This window comes from Canis lupus, chromosome 9 (genome assembly GCF_011100685.1).
Source record: "Canis lupus familiaris isolate Mischka breed German Shepherd chromosome 9, alternate assembly UU_Cfam_GSD_1.0, whole genome shotgun sequence".
In the NCBI taxonomy this organism is placed as follows: domain Eukaryota; kingdom Metazoa; phylum Chordata; class Mammalia; order Carnivora; family Canidae; genus Canis; species Canis lupus.
This window is the reverse complement of record NC_049230.1, coordinates 32,966,035-32,984,322: the sequence shown is the minus strand read 5'-3', so window position 1 is coordinate 32,984,322 and position 18,288 is coordinate 32,966,035. Positions and strand designations below refer to the sequence as shown.

General features: G+C 49.7%; 1 protein-coding gene across 8 annotated transcripts in view; it reads left to right on the top strand.

The window, feature by feature from the left end:
- The window catches only part of RNF43 (ring finger protein 43), a 65,440-nt gene extending 47,545 nt beyond the window's left edge, over positions 1-17,895 (top strand). For 6 of the 8 annotated variants that reach the window (XM_038547883.1, XM_038547882.1, XM_038547888.1 and 3 more), the window contains 8 exons: positions 597-719; positions 7,838-7,912; positions 8,027-8,158; positions 8,784-8,888; positions 9,987-10,148; positions 10,670-10,772; positions 11,441-12,790; positions 15,598-17,895. In XM_038547883.1, the coding sequence (XP_038403811.1) occupies positions 597-719; positions 7,838-7,912; positions 8,027-8,158; positions 8,784-8,888; positions 9,987-10,148; positions 10,670-10,772; positions 11,441-12,790; positions 15,598-15,632 (2,085 nt within the window). In that variant the 3' untranslated portion in view covers positions 15,633-17,895. Of the gene's footprint in view, positions 1-596; positions 720-2,691; positions 2,765-7,837; positions 7,913-8,026; positions 8,159-8,783; positions 8,889-9,986; positions 10,149-10,669; positions 10,773-11,440; positions 12,791-15,597 lie in introns of those variants that run through there. The other 2 variants (XM_038547890.1, XM_038547884.1) reach the window with 2 other exon arrangements.
- Positions 17,896-18,288: the final 393 nt, after the last annotated feature.

Genomic DNA, 18,288 nt, shown 5'->3' with positions numbered 1-18,288 from the left:
TTAAGCCTCCTTCCCAAGTGTCTTCTTCCTGCCAGTGCCCTGCTTCATCTCAGGATGGGTGCAAGGCAGGGGCAAAGGGGGATATCAGGAGGAACAAGGCAGCACCAAGCAAGAAGACGTGAGAGATGGGGACCTCAGGGGACATACCGAGGAGGCAGCAGGTACTGGTTGTACCCAGCACCACCCTGGGAGAGCATGGAGGGAAAGGCAAGATCCTGCAGATGCTGATATGGCTCTCAGCCGGGTGTTTGTAGCAGGTGGAAGAAGTAGGAGGTAAAAGAGGCTGGGGCAGTTTGAGGGTTGTCGGAGTGGCTTTGCTACAGACTCTTCATTGACGTCCCCCTTTAGGACACCTCTCATGCCTACCTACCCCTCACCTCCACATATTCTTGGCCCTGGCACCCCTGAAATTACAAACTTCTTCTGAGGTAATGTATAAGGAAGACCCACTCTTTAACAGCACAGGGAAACTTGCCTGTCCCTGCCTGGAACAGTGGGGAAGTGCTTCGCTCCTACAGCTTACTCCTATTCCCTAGAGCCTCCTTAAACTCTCTCTCTCTCTCTCCCCTTTTCTCTCTCCCCCTCTCTCTCTGCAGTCCCACCCCCTGTATCTGTGCAATGCCAGTGACGACGACAATCTGGAGCCTGGATTCATCAGCATCGTCAAGCTGGAGAGTCCCCAACGGGCCCCCCGCCCCTGCTTGTCACTGGCCAGCAAGGTAGGTTCACACTTGACCCCACACACACTCTGAACTTCACCCGGCCCCTTTGTTCTCTGTTCCCTTGTTGCCTAGGAGTGATGTCCCAACTCACTCAGGTTTTCCTAACTCATGACTGGTCTGAGAGGGGTGGAAATTGAGGCCTCCTTTCCCCACCAAACATCATCTACCAGCAGAACCTCTGGCTGTCATCCAGGGCATGCACCCCACCCATATCCTCCTACATCACCTGGAAGTACCTAAACCCCTTGCCCTGCCCAGCATCAGAGCAAGGAGGAGCCAGTTGAAGGACTTTCCATCTCTCAGAAATATTAACCGAACATATGCAAGAATAGCAGAAACAGAAGCCATCGCCCTATCCATAAAAAGTTCACATTCTTCCTCCAAGATTGCAAACCAGTGACTCCACGTTTCTATGGAGCACCATTGGCTGGAGCTGGTGGGAGTCACCACCTTTCCAGCTTCCTGGGCTCTCTGGTTTGCCATGCTCCTCACTGGCCTGCTACTGCAAAGGCCCTGTGAACATTTGCATTTGTGATCTCTGCTCTAATGTTTGTGACTGTTTTCCATGTGCTGACCATGTGCCAGGTGGGACAGATTCTTTATATATTATCTCATTTACTTTGCACAGCAATCAGGAAAGCTAGACACTTTTATTCTCCATTTGACATATGAGGAAGTGAGGACCAGAAAACTTAAGTAACTGGGGCACCCAAATGGCTCAGTTGGAGCAACATGTGACTCTTGATCTCAGGGTTGTGAGTTCAAGCCCCACATTGGGTGTAGAGATTACTAAAAAAAAAAAAAATAATAATAAAGGAACTTAAAAAAAGAAAAGAAAACTAAGGACCTTGCCAGGGTTACATAGCTAGAAAGGGGTGGAGCTACAATTTGAACTGAGCCTTGTCTAGTTCTCAAACCTGAGCTGTTACTCTCTTCTCTGTTGCCTCCCATTCTTGCTGGGAACCCTGGATGTATATGGAGATTCTCATGGTGACATAAGCCAGAGTGTAGTCAGATTCTGTGTGGCATACTCAAATCAACTTGGGGGGAGGGGTCCAGCTCCCCACATGGTGGAAGAAGCGGACAGTCCCAACCAGTGCATTTGCTCTTTGTACCTAGGTCCCCCTAGGGATTTCCTGATCCTCCTGAGGTCTGTTTCCTGAGCCAGGAGTCTCAAGGAAACAACCTGGGTTCTTACCTGACCCCTGGAGGGGGCAGGAATGTGGGCAGGATTGTGAATGTGGCACCCACAGGTGGGTGAAGATATTCTCCCCAGCCTGGCCATAACTGATGCAGAAGGGAGCTACGGGAAGATGTGGGAAATAGGGGCCAGGACACACTTGGAAGAGCCGGAGAGTGTGGTTTCTAGACAAGACTGGGTGGGTCTTGGGCACCTGGGTGACTCAGTTGGTTAAGTGGCCGATTCTTGATTTTGGCTCAGGTCATGATCTCAGGGTGGTGAGATCAAGCCCCGTGTGGAGCCCTGCATGGAGCCCCATATCAGACTCTATGCTCAGTGGGGAGTCTGGGTCAAGATTCTCTCTCTCTGCCTCCCCCCCCTCCAAATAAATGAATCTTTAAAAAAAGAAAAGGAAAAAAGACTGTGTGGGTCCTTAATGGCAACAGAATTTTGTTAGGTTGAAGCTACCCTGCTTTTGGCTATTAGATTTCCCTTGCCTTACAGAATAGGGGCAAATGCCATTCATTTATTCATTTGGTAGATGAGTGCCTAGTGCTTGGTAGTATGAATGTGAGTGCAGAGTGTGTGTGTGTGTGTGTGTGTGTGTGTGTATGAGTGTGTAAGATGCAGAGGTTGGGGGGGAGAGGGAGATGGGGGAGGAGGGGCTCAGAGAAGCTCCACTGTTCTTCTAAAGCAGTGTAATGTATGATGTCACATACGTGTGAACACTGGGCCACCTGTGAGGTCGCCATCCACCCGGGAGGTTTTCTTCTCTTCCCTGGAGAATCACACTCCTGGGGGATAAATGAGGCATGTGCACAAACGCTAGGAAGCAAGGAGCACGTGGTTGGTGCTCTTTGAGGTACTTAACCTTATTGTGCCTTTGTTTCCTCCACCATAAAATGGGACTTTTATTTTCTACCCCAGTGATCACTGCGAGGATAAAAATGATGTATGTCAAGTACCAATAGTGCCTGAGCTAAAACAAACACAGAAACAAAAAAACCCTTAGGGGTTTAGAAGAAGCACCTTGGCTGCTGCCTGGGGACCTGTTTTTCTTCCACAGCCTTTGCGGTCACTGCTCATGCTTCCTCCCCGCCACCCCCCACTCACTCCTCAGCTTCTTCAAACCAGGCTTCTCCCTCATCTCTGTGGGAGTGCCCTAGCCCCATGGTCTCCAGCTGGTGGGGTCCAAGGCTTCCCTCAAGTCTCATCCTTAGACCTCACCAAGCAGCTCCTACCTGGGATCCCCAGCCCAAAGGAGGTCTGTGAACTACCAATATTTCCTAAGTCCCGCAGCTTAACTAGATATTTATTTGTTGCTTTTAATTACAAGTTTTCTCATAGGAAAATGAATTGTACATAATACATGCAGTTAGTTTGGTAAAAACATAAAAAAAAATATATGGCTTGGGGCACCCAGGTGGCTCTGTCAGTTAAACATCTGCCTTTGGCTCAGGTCATGATCCTGGGATGCTTCTCCCTCTCTCTCTGCCCCTCTCCCATGCTCATGCTCACCTTCTCTCTCTCTCTCTCTCTCTCTCTCTCTCTCTCAAATAAATAAAATCTTTTTAAAAGCTTAAAAAATAAAAAATACATATATTTTGGTAGGGGAATACATACTTCCCCCTCAGGGGAAGCGATAGGGGAAAGGTGGGTTTTAATGATAAGTTTGAAAACTGCTAACTTGAATCAGCTCTGCTCTGGTATATCGATTAGCATTAGTGGTGTCATTACCATCAACAGAGCTGGGGCTCTTGAGTTAGACAGCCCTGGGTCTGAAGCCTGGCATCTCCACTGCCCCTCAGTGTGACCTGGACATTTGAGCTCACCTCTCTGGGCCTCTTGTTTCCTCATCTGTAAAAGGGGAATAATAATGGGACTTACACCATAAAGTAGTTATAAGTATTTAATGAAATAGTACAGATGGAAGCTCTTAGCCCCATGCTAAGCACATAGGAATCACTCAATAAATGATTACAGTTATCACCGTTGTCATCATTGGCATCATCATCTTATGCTTTTATAGTTAACAAGATTGGGGTTTTTTTCTTTCATTGTCACTTCTCTCTATCTTCTCTAAGACCTTCACCATAATTTTTTCTGGACTCTTCTGTTCTTGTCACCACCACCAACCTCCTCCTGCTATCTAGTCATCCAAATTGGTTTCTTTCTTTCTTTCTTTTTTTTTTTTTTTTAGATTTTATTTATTTATTTGAGAAAGAGAGGGTATAAGCAGGGGGAGCAGCAGAGGGAGAGGGAGAAGCAGACTCCCTGATGAGCAGGGAGCCCGACATGGGCATCATGACCTGAACCAAAGGCAGCCCCTAACTGACTGAGCCACCCAGTTTCTGTTTCTCTATTAGCAACTCCACAGCCATCCTTGTGATTATCCATGTCCTGATTGCCTCATGCCTGGACTAAAGCAGTAGCCTTCTACTGGGTGAAATAAACTGGCTCTGGAGATGAGCCCCTGTCTCTCTTACCATAGAGACCACTACCTAGAAACCATGCACTTGGAAAACTGAAATCCTGAGTGGGAATCCTGCCTCCATTGCTTATTAGCTGTGTGACACTGGGCAAGTTGTTCCGTCTCTCTGAGCCTCAGTTTCCTCAACTTAAAACTGGATGACTCTTATAGAGTTGTGAGGAGTAAATGAAATTAGGTACCCAAAGCATGTAGTAATAGCTGATATGACAATAAATAATGCTTAAGGGACACTGAGTATGTATGTACTAGGTACTATTAGAGGGCTTTACATGGATTAACTTATACAGTCCACGAAACAACCCTGTGAAGTAGATCCTATTATTATCCCCAGTTTACAGAAAAGAAAGCAATTACATGACATGCTCAAAGTCTCACAGCTAATATTCGGTAGCAAGTCCAGGACTCAAACCTGAGCAATGTGAGCTGAGTAGGTCTCAATAAAGGCTATATCTCTTCTACTTCCTCCAACCCTTGCTTTCAAGCCCAAATGAATTCCACCTCTTCTATTGAATCTTTCCTGACTGGTTCAGTCCAGCTAGTCTATTAGGGGCAGGAATCCAGCTCTTCTGGGATGCTTTCAAGGTCTCTATCCATGCTGTACACACCAGGTTTATGGAGGTGCTTTGTGGGAAGGGGGAAACCAAGGCTTGCTCTTAACTTCAGCTCAAACTCAGCGCACTTTTCTCTGTTTTGTGATTGAAGATTTGTGTTAGATTGTATGTGTGTGTGTGTGTGTGTGTGTGTGTGAATGTGTGTAGTGGGGAGAGTGGAGGCAAGGGCTTTCCACAGTGAAAAAAGAAAAAAAGATTTGGGAACTACTGGTCTATTTTATTAATTTGTAATCTAGAATGTTATCAGCATTATCTTTTGTACATACTTTGTCTCTATAACTAGATGATGAGTCGTTCTAGAGGCCCTGGCCTTCCCTGGCTTGGTGCCCTGGGCACAGTAAGTACTCAATCAGTCTTTGATGAGGAAGAGGTTACAGAGACTGTTACTATGTCTAGAGAGGAAACCTATAGTCCAGAGAAGTGTAGAGGGTAGTGTACAAATCCTACATGGTACTGGTTCTGGTTGCTGAAGGCCATGAGCAGCAAGCAAAGGGGCTGACTGGCTCTGGCTGGCTCTTTGCAGCTCCCAAAGAGATCTCTGGGTTGTTTTTCTAGAGCCCAGTCTTCCCAGGCAGAGGGCCTACCCACCCGCTCTGCCTTTCAGATTCCAGTCTCCCAAGAAGTGCTTCTTTTTCTCCCTCTTTCCCACTTTCTTGGGTGCAGGTGGACTGGAAGGAAGCATGGACAGCCTCAGAATGGGCTGCCATCTGGCCCCAAGTCTTGCTTTTTTGATTCCTAGAACTCTGGACACAGGTACCCACTGCCTGAAAGTCCTGTTTGTTTCCCCTGTTGGCCAGTACTCTTTCTTTGATCTCTTTTACAACTTTGTAATTATGGGCTGTAATGGGCTGGGGTGTTTGAACATCAGGGTAATTACTTTCCACTGTTCCTATCCCAATCCTTCAAAGGGGGGGCGGGTAAGAAAATCTCTGGAGAAGGAAGACTGTGCCCTTCCCTCATGCTCTTCCAAGCTGGGCTGGGTGTAGGGTCTCAATCTGGGCATGAAAAAACTGAGGCATTGGCAGCATGCAGGATCCAGCAGTCTTAATTCTTTGACTACTGGGGTGACCTCCCCATGCCCTGACCGAGTCCTAAACTGTGACGCTAGCAGTAGGAGCCGCTCTCCTCGTCCTCTGGGGCTGCTCCCATGCCCTGGCTTGGGGGATTCTGAAAGTTGGAGAGCTTCTTTTTGCCTGGGGTCACCTAATTGGGGTGGACTTCCTGGCAGTAAATGGGCAGGAGGACAAGGAAGCCTGTGATCTCTCAATTTCTTCAGCAATTCCATTCTGGAGTCCTGTGAATTTCCAGCCAATTGGGCTGGGGAGCCTGGGCCTGGGCTGGGCCTGGGTGCTGGTAGAGAGCCCAATCCACTCCTCAGTAACTCAGAGAGGGAGGGAGGGAAGGAGGAAGGGGGAGAAGTTACCCTCCTGACAAAACAGGGCCCCACTTGAGTGTCTCCACCACCTTCCAGGGCTCCCCAGGCAATAGGCTGACTGTTGGTGAGGGGCCCCCTGGCCCCTGCTGCCTCCTGGGGAGTGAGGAGCTGGAGCAAGGAGCCGCTCCCCTGGCCTGCTTGGCAGGAGACCTGCCCAGACAGGCTTTCCCCGTGAAGGAAAGCAGAGATCAAAGCACTAAGAGTGTGAGTAAGCTCCAGCACTGACTCCTCTTCCTGCCACCACTGCTAGCAGAGGGGTTAACTCCTTCATTGCCTGCAGCAAAGCCCCAAAGACTCAGCAGGCCCACAGAGGCATGAAGTCCCAGCCTGATACCAGGACAATTGAGCCTTTGCTTTGGGGAGAAAGGCTGGAGAGTGGCTACACTGGGCAGGGAGGCCTGACACAAGGCAGGACAGTATCTATCTTGCTCCTTTGCCCTTGCACCTCCACCCCACCCCCTGCTCCTATCTCCCTTCTCTCACCCCACACCCAGGGCTTCCAGATTCCTGCTTTTTTTTTTTCTCTCTCTCTCTTTTTGGCTCTGCTCTGCTCTGCCTGCTTGGCTAGATTCTGCTACCCCAAGTCTGCTCTTGGAGCCTTGGCAAGCACGCATGCGCACACATGCGCAATTGCACCCTGTGCGAACAGCCCCTCAGGTCCAGGTCTATCCCCATGGAGTCTCCAGTGCCACCCTCAGGGAGGGGATGCAGGGATGAAACACTGGTCAGGGACTCCATTAAGGCCTTGAATTGGAGCCAGGAAGTGTTGGCAAACTAGAGTGTGTCAGGGAGAGAGAGACACCAAGAGATTGGCTGAGTCTGGGGCTCTGCCATGGAGAAACCCTGGTGGGCAGCAGGGTCCCCGGCCTCTGGGGGATGCCCTGCAGGTTTCTCTCGTCAGGCAGGGTTGAACCTTGGAAAGCCCAGCTCTATTCTGAAGGAGCTCCCCACCTGTCTTTTCTCCCCTTCTCCCTCTCTCTACTGGGGACTGGTCACCCTTCTCTGCTCCCCGGGGGTGCTGGTCATTCCCTGCTTTCTGTTCTCACACTCCTTAGTGAAGGTAGACTTGTGGTACTTTGAGGGTAGGGAGAGGTCTTATTTGTCCTTAGCTCTAGAGCCTAGTCCACTAGCTGGCACCTACTAAATACTTGTTAAGGGTTTATTCTATTATAAAAGGAAGGATTAGATGCTGTCCTTGAAGGCAGTGGGAGCTGGGCGAGTCAGGGCAGGACAGGGATCCTAGTCCCACTGCCCCCTTGCATGTGTTGCATATGAATGTGCTGGGATACCATGTGTGCATGGTCCTAGGAGGGGATGAACATGTGAGGGTGAGGCCAGTGCATGAATGGGCTGTGTCCTCCTCTGACCCCCGTGGACCTTGGCTGTGTGTCCCTGCAGGCCCGGATGGCAGGGGAGCGAGGAGCTAGTGCTGTCCTTTTTGACATCACTGAGGATCGAGCAGCTGCTGAGCAGGTACCCAGGGACGTTGGGATGTTTGAAGAGGTTGCTGGATGGAGGGAGATAAAGTTACCTGGGGAAAGACGAGTCAGGACACAACAGCCCTTGTGGTCACTTTGCTTCCTACAGCTGCAGCAGCCCCTGGGGCTGACTTGGCCAGTGGTATTGATCTGGGGTAACGATGCCGAGAAGTTGATGGAGTTTGTGTACAAGAACCGAAAGGCTCATGTTAGGATTGAACTGAAGGAATCCCCAACCTGGGTAAGCATGCCAGATCTCCAGACCCTGCCCTAGCACCCATTCTCACTACCTCCTTGTTCCATGGCAACTCCCATCGGAAGTCCTTGGACTCCTAGAGCTAAAGAGAATTTAGAAACCCTATAGTTCAACTTCATCCCCAGCTGTGTACTTCTGGATGAGTTTCTTCTCCCTCTGGGCTTCAGCTGCAGAACAAATAGGTTAGGCCAGCTGAGTTCTAAAGTTGTTTTCAGCTCTGTGGTTTCGTGGTACAGGGTAGCAGAGCCAGAAAGAAGTCCTGCCCCCAGTGTCTGATAACCTGGCTGGTGTTTCTCCACTGGCGAGAAATTTCACCCAGCTTGTCACTGGGAGGCTCTCACTAAGCAGAGGGGTCCCTTTCCTCTTTCCCCCAAGCATACAGGTCTTCACATAGTACCTCTCACAGCTGACATCTGGAGGACCCTCTCCCAGGAGTGCCCATGGACAGAGAGGGACCACCTAACCCCACCTACAGGCTCCTCCCCACCTCATCCCCTCTGCTGGAAGACTTGAGGGGACCTCTAGCTGTCTGTCTCCTGGATACCTGAGTTTCTCCCAAATTGGCTCCTTCCAGAAGCATGATTCTTTCCATCTCTGCTCACTCCCCTAGCCAGATTATGATGTGTGGATCCTCCTGACAGTGGTGGGCACCATCTTTGTGGTCATCCTGGCTTCAGTGCTGCGTATCCGGTGCCGCCCTCAACACAGCAGGCCGGTGAGCAGGGAGGGTTCCCTGGTGGAAGTGGGCATGTTCATGTGTGAGGGAGGATAAAGAGCAGGAAGGGGAAAGGGAAGAAAGAAGGTACCTTATGCTCTTGAAACAGTTTATGTCTAAACACCCTGGCATCCAACTTGTTGATCTCCAGCAGCTTCTTCACATAGGCTGACCTATTCATTTATTTATTCGGCAAATATAGACAGTTCCTCGTATGGGTCAGGCACTGTTCCAGGTGTTGGAACAGTGAACAAAAAGACAGAAAATCCCTTCCCTCAGGGACCTTTAATTCTATTGGGAAAAGACAAGCAATAAACAAAATAAATAAAATATGTAGTATTTTGGATGGTGGTATGTGCCAGGGAGAAAAATAAAATAGAAGAGGGAAGAGGGAATATAAAGGGACAGGGTTATTTTTTAAAAGCAAAGCCAGAGAAGGCTTCACTGAGAGAATGACATTTACAGGAAAGACCCTAAGTGGGTGAAGGGGGTGGTATGTGCAGAAATCTGGGGAGAGTGTGATCAGACAGGAAGCACAGTAGAGGCAGAGGCCTTGAGGCAGAAGTGTGCCCAGTATGTCTGAGGAACAGCTAGGGGGCCTGTGGCCAGAAGAGAGTGAGTGAGAGGGCAGAGAAGAAGGTGAGGACAGGAGTTGACTGGACTTTTGAGGCCATGGGCAGGACTGTGTTTTTCACTCTGGGTGAAAGGGAAGCTACTGGAGGGTTTTGAGCAGAAGTAGTAAGTTTTAAGCGAAGAGGATGGGTGTGGTGTTGGGAAGTTAATGGGATTAGGAATTAAGTTTAATGGGCCTATTAGATATCTAAGTTAAGATGTCAAGCAGACAGTTGGATGAAAAATTTCTCTCCTGGGTCATCGAGGAAAAGAAAGCTTGATAGTAGAATGAGGGAGTGGGGTGGGAGGGCTTGGCCTACTTGGCAGAGCCATGTGTGAGCTTGAAGGGGACAGACTCCTAGGGGTTGTCAATTGACGATGTGATCTAACTGTGTGACTGGGAACCAAGTATACACCAAAGTCCCGAGATCCCATGGTGAGGGAAAAGGAGCCCTTACCTCTTCTGAACCCCACCCATCTTCCCAGGATCCCCTTCAACAGCGAACAGCCTGGGCCATCAGCCAGCTGGCCACCAGGAGATACCGGGCCAGCTGCAAGAGGGCTCGGGCTGAGTGGCCAGACTCGAGTAGCAGCTGTAACTCTGCCCCCGTGTGTGCCATTTGCCTGGAGGAGTTCTCTGAGGGCCAGGTAAGGCAGGGCTTGTGGTTGACCTCTATGACCAGGCTGGGGAGAGAAGCAGTAGCACAGGAGGCTGGAGGAGGCACTTAAGGCTGATGTGGGTGCTCTGGTTGCATCTGTGTCCTATATATCTTGCATGAAGTAGAGATAGGGGATAGCCTTGAAGTCCGGTTATTTTTCTGGTCTTCCAGGGAAAGAGAACTATTGTGTGTTGAGTGTGTACCATGTGTGCCAGGCTCTGCAGTGGGCACTTTAGATGCATTACCTCATTTTAGCCTCATGACAATGCAGGGTGGGGGTAGATTAGGTTTTTTAATCTTCCTTTTAGAGCAGAAAATTATCTGTTAAGGAACTTGCCCAAGGTCATTCAGCTAAGTGGCAAAATCCAGGTTTACCTGATACCAAAGCCCTTACTGTTTCTATTCTGTTATGTGGTATTTTACAAGAAGGAGAAGCCAGAGGGAGTCAGGGGAATCCTGGTTGCTGCTGTTGACAGATAACTTTGGTTTGGACCCCCTTGTGTTCTGCAGGAGCTACGGATCATTTCCTGCCTCCATGAGTTCCATCGTGTGTGTGTGGACCCCTGGCTACATCAGCATCGGACATGCCCTCTCTGCATGTTCAACATCATAGGTAGGAGGGGGGCCAAACACTCCCGTATGTTCAGCCAAATGGTTCTAGGACAAGGCAGCCCTTTGACGAGAGGTTCTGCCTTGAGGCTGGGAAGAAAACAGGTCTGCCCTTATCATTCTTTAAGCTGTGCACTGCTCAAGAGTACCTAAGATGAAGGGCGGGGGGCGGGGAACACCATTCACCTTGTAAACTTACTACTTTCAAAATTGTATTTTTATGACAACCTTGTTGATTCTAAATCTGGGTAGTTTGTATATTTATAATTTTGATTTTCTGGCAATAAAGTATCTTATTCTAACTAAACCAGGATATTATGAAAATTTCATAAAAGATGAAAGTAAAGTATCTTGAGGAGAGAGAGCCTTTTTCTAATTTACCCAAAGGTACACCAGGGGCTAGTGGGGGCCCTGAGTGAAAGAGCCCCACATGGACTGGTGGGAAGAGTAGGGAAGGACATGCACAGGGGAGCTCCCCAGGAGGGATGTCTGGAAGGAGCCCAGGGTGCCTCGGGCCACAGGCAGATTAGGAAAGTGCTTGGTTCCCCAACTCTGACTGAACACACAGGCTATGTGGGCTCCAATAGGTGTGCTACAGCCATACTTTTCTGAATACACCCTCCATAGGTTTGTGGAGGCAAACACCTATGCTCTTGGTTCTTTTTCTTCCAGAGGGAGATTCGTTTTCTCAGTCCCTGGGACCCTCTCGATCTTACCAGGAACCAGGCCGCAGACTCCACCTCATTCGGCAGCATCCTGGCCATGCCCACTACCACCTACCTGCTGCCTACCTCTTGGGCCCTTCCCGGAGTACAGTGTCTCGGCCCCCACGACCTGGTCCCTTCCTAACATCACAGGAGCCAGGCACGGCCCCCCGGCACCATCGCCTCCCCAGAGCTGCACATCCCAGGGCTCTGGGTGAGCAGCAGCGCCTGGCAGTGGCCCAGCACCCCTATGCACCAGGCTGGGGGCTGAACCACCTCCGATGTACCTCACAGCATCCCTCTGCTTGCCCAGCACCCCCACGCCGGGCCAGGCCTCATGACAGCAGCGGCTCTGGAGAAAGCTACCGCACAGAACGCAGTGGCTACCTGGCAGATGGGCCAGCCAGTGACTCCAGTTCAGGGCCCTGCCATGGCTCTTCAAGTGACTCAGTGGTAAACTGCACGGACATCAGTCTTCAGGGCATCCATGGCAGCAGTTCTACCTTCCGCAGCTCCCTGAGCAGTGACTTTGACCCCTTGGTATACTGCAGCCCGGAGGGGGAGCTGCGGGAGGAGGAGACTCAGCCTAGTGTGACCTGTCGGCCCCGTTCTTTGGACTCAGTGGTGCCCACAGGGGAAGCCCAGGCTCCCAGCCATGTCCACTACCACCGCCACCGGCATCACCACTACAAAAAACGCTTCCAATGGCATGGCCGGAAGCCTGGCCCAGAGACTGGGGCCCCCCAGGCCAGGCCTCCCGTTCCTCAGACACAGCCCCAGCCAGAGCCACCTTCCCCTGATCAGCAAGCTGCCAGATCCCACCCAACTGCCCCTTCAGGGCAGCTCTCCAACCCACAAAGGTCCAGGGCCCACATGGAGGCAGCCCCAGGCCCAGCTGATGCCCCCAACTCGAGTCCCAGCAGCCTCTTACATTTGCAGAAATCCAGCCTCCCTGTTCGACACCCACAGAGGAAAAGGCGGGGGGGCCTCTCAGAGCCCCCACCAGCCTCTCAGCCCCAGGACTTGACTGCACACCCAGGTTGCCAGATTTTTCCCCATTACAGTACCAACCTGGCATACCCTTGGTCCCCAGAGGCCCACCCACTGATCTTTGGACCTCCAGGCCTCGACAGGAGGCTGCTACCAGATTCTTCAGGCCCTTGTTACTCAAGTTCACAGCCAGTGTGGTTGTGTCTGACTCCACGCCAGTCCCTGGGTCCACACCCACCAGGAGAGGGGCCTTCTGAACGGAGTTCTGGCACCCCAGAGGGCAGGCCATGCCCTTACCCACACTGCCAGGTGCCGCCAGCCCAGCCTGGTGAGTTTTCAGGGGAAGAGGGTGTGGTGGGGAGAGGATAACTGGAGGTTATTCTAGAATGGGTGAAGTCAGCCAATAACAGGTTGACAGAAGCTGAGAAGGGTACAAATGGGGTAACATTAAAAATACTGAACAACAAGCATAGTGTAGGATACTGGCTGAAGTACTCTGACTCTGCCAGGTGTTACTCCTGTGGTTGCCAGACCATAGGGAGGTCTCAGGGGGAAGTGCCAGTATAGATGAAATATCAGAAAGCACTTGGGGGGGTTTGGGGCAACAGCTCAAATGTAAGTGTTTCAATATTTTAATAATTAGTAAAGCTGTACCAATGCACACACTTCAACGATCAGCTTTAAAGATTGATTGATTTATTGATTTATGAGAGAGTAGGGAGGGGCAGAGAGAAAGAATCTTCAAGCAGACTCCCTGCTAATAATAGAGTCCAACTGGGGGCTCCACGCCATGACCCTGAGATCATGACCTAAGTCGAAACCAAGAGTCAGATGCATAACTGACTGAGCCACCAATTTTCTGGCTTTAACTACAAAGAAGGCCAAGAAGTGTTCCTTGCTCTTGAGTACAGCATGGAGAAATAATTACTGATAGCCATAATCCTAGGCAATATGAAGTCTTGTAGGAGAAATAACTGCAGATATCCATAACAGTAAGGCCATATGAGAAGAGCTATGTAATTAAGGGAAAGAAAGAAAGAAAGAAAGAAAAAGAAAGAAAGAAAGAAAGAAAGAAAGAAAGAAAGAAAGAAAGAAAGAAAGAAAGAAAGAAAGAGAGAAAGAGAAAGGAAGAGAGAGAAATAACAGAAAACCCCTCAAGAAAGTAATAACAGAAAGACATAAGAACGCCTAAGAAATCAAGTAAAGGAACTAAATAGAAGACAGGAAAGTATAAAGGGAAACAGAAAGGAAAGAAAAAAAAGAAAAGAAAAGAAAAGAAAGATAGATCATGGATGGCTCCCAGCAACCCTGTGGGTCTTTAGGTTTTCTCTTCTTCCCCTGGGGTAAAGGACAACTAAGGCTTCCCTTCTAAGCACCCTTGTTAATAAGACCAGCCTCATTTTCCTGGGTCCTCAAGTGCATCCCTGATACTGTATTATGACCAATGGTGATAATGTAAATCCTCAGTTTTCTCTTGCTCAAATCCTCCTCTTCCTCCTCCAGAGCAGCCCCTCCACTTTCCCATTTTCCCCATCATCTCCCATGGTGTAGATGACACAGCTCTTTGCCTACAGCTATCACTGGGCACCCCAAAAGGGAACCCAGAGGTCCTGAAATATAAGGCGTCACAATCTAAGAATCCTACAGTCAAGACCAACAGCTGTTATCATTCATTCATTCACTACTTCCCTCCTTTTTCCTTCCTATATTGTATGCTTGCTATGTGCTAGGTTCCAGGCTAGGCTCTGAGGACATGGAACTTGTCAACCAGGAGATACAGGTCTGTGGGGTCACGGGCATGTACACAGTCACAGCAGAGAAAATAATTACTTCCTTAGAGCCATGTAGAGCAAGCTTTGGCCATGTGTGGGTGATCCATTTGGACCCTATCATGTGTGTGCTTTGAGGGCTGCTGGTGCCTGACCACTGCCTCCTCTCTCTCCCATACTTAGAACTGGTTTCAATGCCTCCCTCTTCCGTGTTCCTCAAATCCAGTCAGTGCCAGTTTCTGTTAACTCTATCCCTGATAGTTTTTTTTACCTTCTCCTTCAGAATTCATGGCCCCTGCCCATGTCTTAGATGCAGCCTAAAGATCAAGGCAGGAGCTCTTAGCTCCTCCCTCCCCTCTTACAGGGCCATGAAGGCTAGGCACTGCACATACAGCATTGTGTCCCGTAGAGTCATGCAGCACAGCTACCCTGCTCACCTACTGCTGCCAGTCTCATCTTCCTCAAATAAACTGTCCAGAAATTTCCAAATGTTCTATTTTGTCCACAGTAAAGAAAAACTGAGCCTGTTTAGCCTTCAAGACTCTAGCACCAGCTAGCCCGTCTTCCTTCCCCAACCTTTTCACTCTTCCCCAGCCCCATGCTTTAGCCAAACCTAGTAAGTACTTCTTGTAGTCCCTATAACCCAGAATGTTCTGCTGCCTCTCTATTCCCATAAATCCAATTCTTTTTGTTTTTGTTTTTAAATTCATGAGAGACACAGAGAGAAAGGCAGAGACATAGGCAGAGGGAGAAGCTGGCTCCCTGCGGGGAGCCCCTTGTGGGACTCAATCCCAGGACCCCTGGATCATGACCTGAGCCAAAGGCAGATGCTCAACCACTGGGCCACCCAGGTACCCCCCATAAATCCAATTCTTATCTATTTCTGCAGGACCAGCCCATTTATTTTCACTTTCAGGAAGCCCTTCCTGATTGCTCCACTTGAACATGATCTGTCCCCTTCCCAGGAAAGGTCTTATGATCCAGTCCTGTCACACTGCATAATTTCCCTTTGCATACACATCTTCTCTTCTACAAGATCATCAAGTCCCTGCTTATTCTTCAGTGTGGCACATGGTAACAGGTCAGATTCACAAGTGCTTAATAAGTATTTATTGGATTAATGAGCAAATAGTAAGTATTTGCAACACGTTGGTTGCTATATATGTTTCTCTTTCTTTAGCTTCCCTCCCTCCCCTGTATCCCAACTGGGGCCCCTCCCAGCTTTCAATCTAATTACCCCTTCTGGACACATTCCTTGCTCCTCCCTCTCTATGGTTCTCTCCCAGCCATACTCACTTGCAGGTGGAACAGGAAAGAGGCTGCCTGACCCTCACTTACCATTTTCCTCCCCTCTCTCTAAATGCAGGCTCAGAGGAGGAGATTGAAGAGCTAGCTGTGTGAACAGGCTGTGTGAGATGCTCAGACCTAGCTTGAACCAAGAGTATGCTCCGGATGACTCAGGCCCTACCTGGCACAGAGTCCTGCTCCTGAGAGAAGAAAGGACCTCAGAAAACACCCCCTCTTTTTTTTTTTTTTTTTTTTTGCCATACTTCCTGGAACCTCTGGAAGAGGAGTGGTGATGGTGGGTGGCAGGAGGCATGCCCTGCTCCCAGCTCTGGACCTTGTGTGCAGAATACATCTGCCTTGCAGCAAGTCTGTGTCCAGCCAGGCAACCAGCTACTGTCTATGTGGGCTGGCTCCCTTAAAGGCTGTTTTGTAGGAGCAGGAAGCTAGGTATGGGTAGATAGGTGTTATAAAGGTGCTGCTCCTTTCCCCAGGCCCAGCAGGTCTTCCTCATCCCAAGTTTCATGTGTATACCTGCCACTGGGTCCTTTTTACCTCCTTTCTTGGGTGAGTCCTGCACACCAGTGTTGACTCCTCAGTAAAGCTGCTGCATCAGCAGCAACCGTGGCTTTTATCATTTTCCTTCTTTGCAAAAGGATTAGGAACATAGGTGAGCCCTGAGCCTAAAACGAGAGGCTCTGAAGCTTCTCCAGGCAATGCCTGTCCTGGTGCATCAGGGAGAATGGTTTCCCCTTCTTGTCTTTGTCAGATCCCCTATATTAAGTCTGAGGGGAGGCTCTGGGAAGCTGGGTGTGGAGTCCTGTCCCTGAAATGGTGCAGCACCTTGAAGAACCAGGGATGAAAAACCTCTGACTCTCAAACTCCCTTGTCACTCCAGCAGCTCCAGCTCCTCTGGGGGCTGGGAGTAGAGGTAGTGGGGAGGGAATAATTCCTTCCTGGAGATTGCCTATCTCAAAGTCCCAAAGTAGGTGGAAAGAATAGGACTTCTGCTGGATTTCATCCAGAAGAGGGAGGGAGGACAGAATGAAGGTAGAAAAGACAGAATTACAGCTGAACAAGGACAACAACAGATTCTTCTCTGGGAGTTTTCTGTCAGAGCTGGGATGAGGAACAGGGGGAAACAAAGAAAAAGCAAACTGGGACATTTGGGTTTAGATGGCTCCAAGGCCCAGCTTCCCATTATAAGCCATAGAGGCCAGGGACACCCAGCAAGGTGTGCATGCAAGAGGTTGTACATGCAAGACCTCTGGTGTGGGTAGCTGGTACCCTGTGGACAAGGGCTGAGGGGCCTCCTGAGGGTGATATTCACCCCAGGGCAGCTGGACCATTGCTGGCTCCTCAGGCATTATCCCATTTGGAATGTGAATGTGGGAGCAAAGTGGGCACAGGACCCTACCTGGGAATCTTCTTCCCTCAAAGTCAGTGGGGGAAGTAGCACCTAGGCACCCACATGGGTATTTATATCTGAACCAGACAGAAAGACGCTTGAATCAGGCACTATGTTGAGAAATGTATTTATTTGCTAATATATTTATCCATAAATGTGGTCTGGTCTTGTGGTTTTGTTGTCATGACTATCACTTAGGGTAACAATTTCAATCGTTTACATTGACAGAAATACGTGATTTCTGGTATCTGAGGCCAGGCTCTGATTTTATGACAGGACAGAACAGAGTGGTGGGTTAGGTAACAAGAATTGGCTTGTAAGCCCCTAAAAGCATGGGTTAGGGAGATCAAGGAAGGGTGGAGGGAAGCATGACTAGATTCTGTGGTCCAGTCATTATCGGTATTATTATTGTACCTCTTACTTCACACTCCTGTGACTTTGTGACCTTGGGCAAATACCCTCGCTTTTCCCACCCATAAAATTGGCCTGCTTCACAGAGGTGTTGCAGGGCTCCCCTGAGACCAGCCTGAAAGCAAGTTTGGAGGTGGGAAGTAAGTATCCAGGGCTGGAGGACATCCTAACCCATCACAGAGCCCATCTGAACACAGCACGGCCCGGGCACGAACAGCAGCAGGCCCCCTTGAAAAAGCCAGTTTCGGTTGGGAGGCCTGGTTGGGAGGATAGAGTAGCAGGGTCTGAAACCATCTATTTATATCCCGGAGCTCCAACTCTGATAAACACCACTGTGCTCCGCCTTCTCGTGGGGCGACTGTGAGGATCCAGGGCTGGTGCTGAATTGCCACGAATTCCACACAGCCTGGGCGGCCCTTGCTCCCGGCCGGCCTCACAAAGCACGTTTCCCCTTCTTCTGGAAAGGTTTCACAGCGCCGGTCCTTGTCCGTAGCCCAGCTTTGAACCAGAGAGCAAAGAAGTATCTTGCTTTCTAAAGGATGAAAAAAAAAAAAAAAAAAAGAAAGACACAAGATCTGCTATCCCCCACAGATGTTCTCAAGTGAAGGAACTGTCTCAATGCTAAAAGCTGCACAAAGCCTAAATCATCAGCCGGAACAAGGAAAATACATTAAAAAAAATTAAACGAAAAAAAATTAAACGATAATTAATTAAATACGCCTGTTGCGCGCCCTGGGCTCCCAGGCCAGCATTCCCGCCGACGGCAAGCGGAAACCCTGCACTGCTCCCAGGAAGCAGAGGGGCTGTCCCCGATTTCTTTCCCGCTCCGCAGAGAGAACCCAGAGGGAGACAGCGGACTCTCCGGTCCTACGCTTTTAAAACGGGAAGACAAAAAGGAATCTCGGCTGGCATCCGGGAACCTCCGAAGGGGAGCGGCGGCCGGCCGCCAGCCGC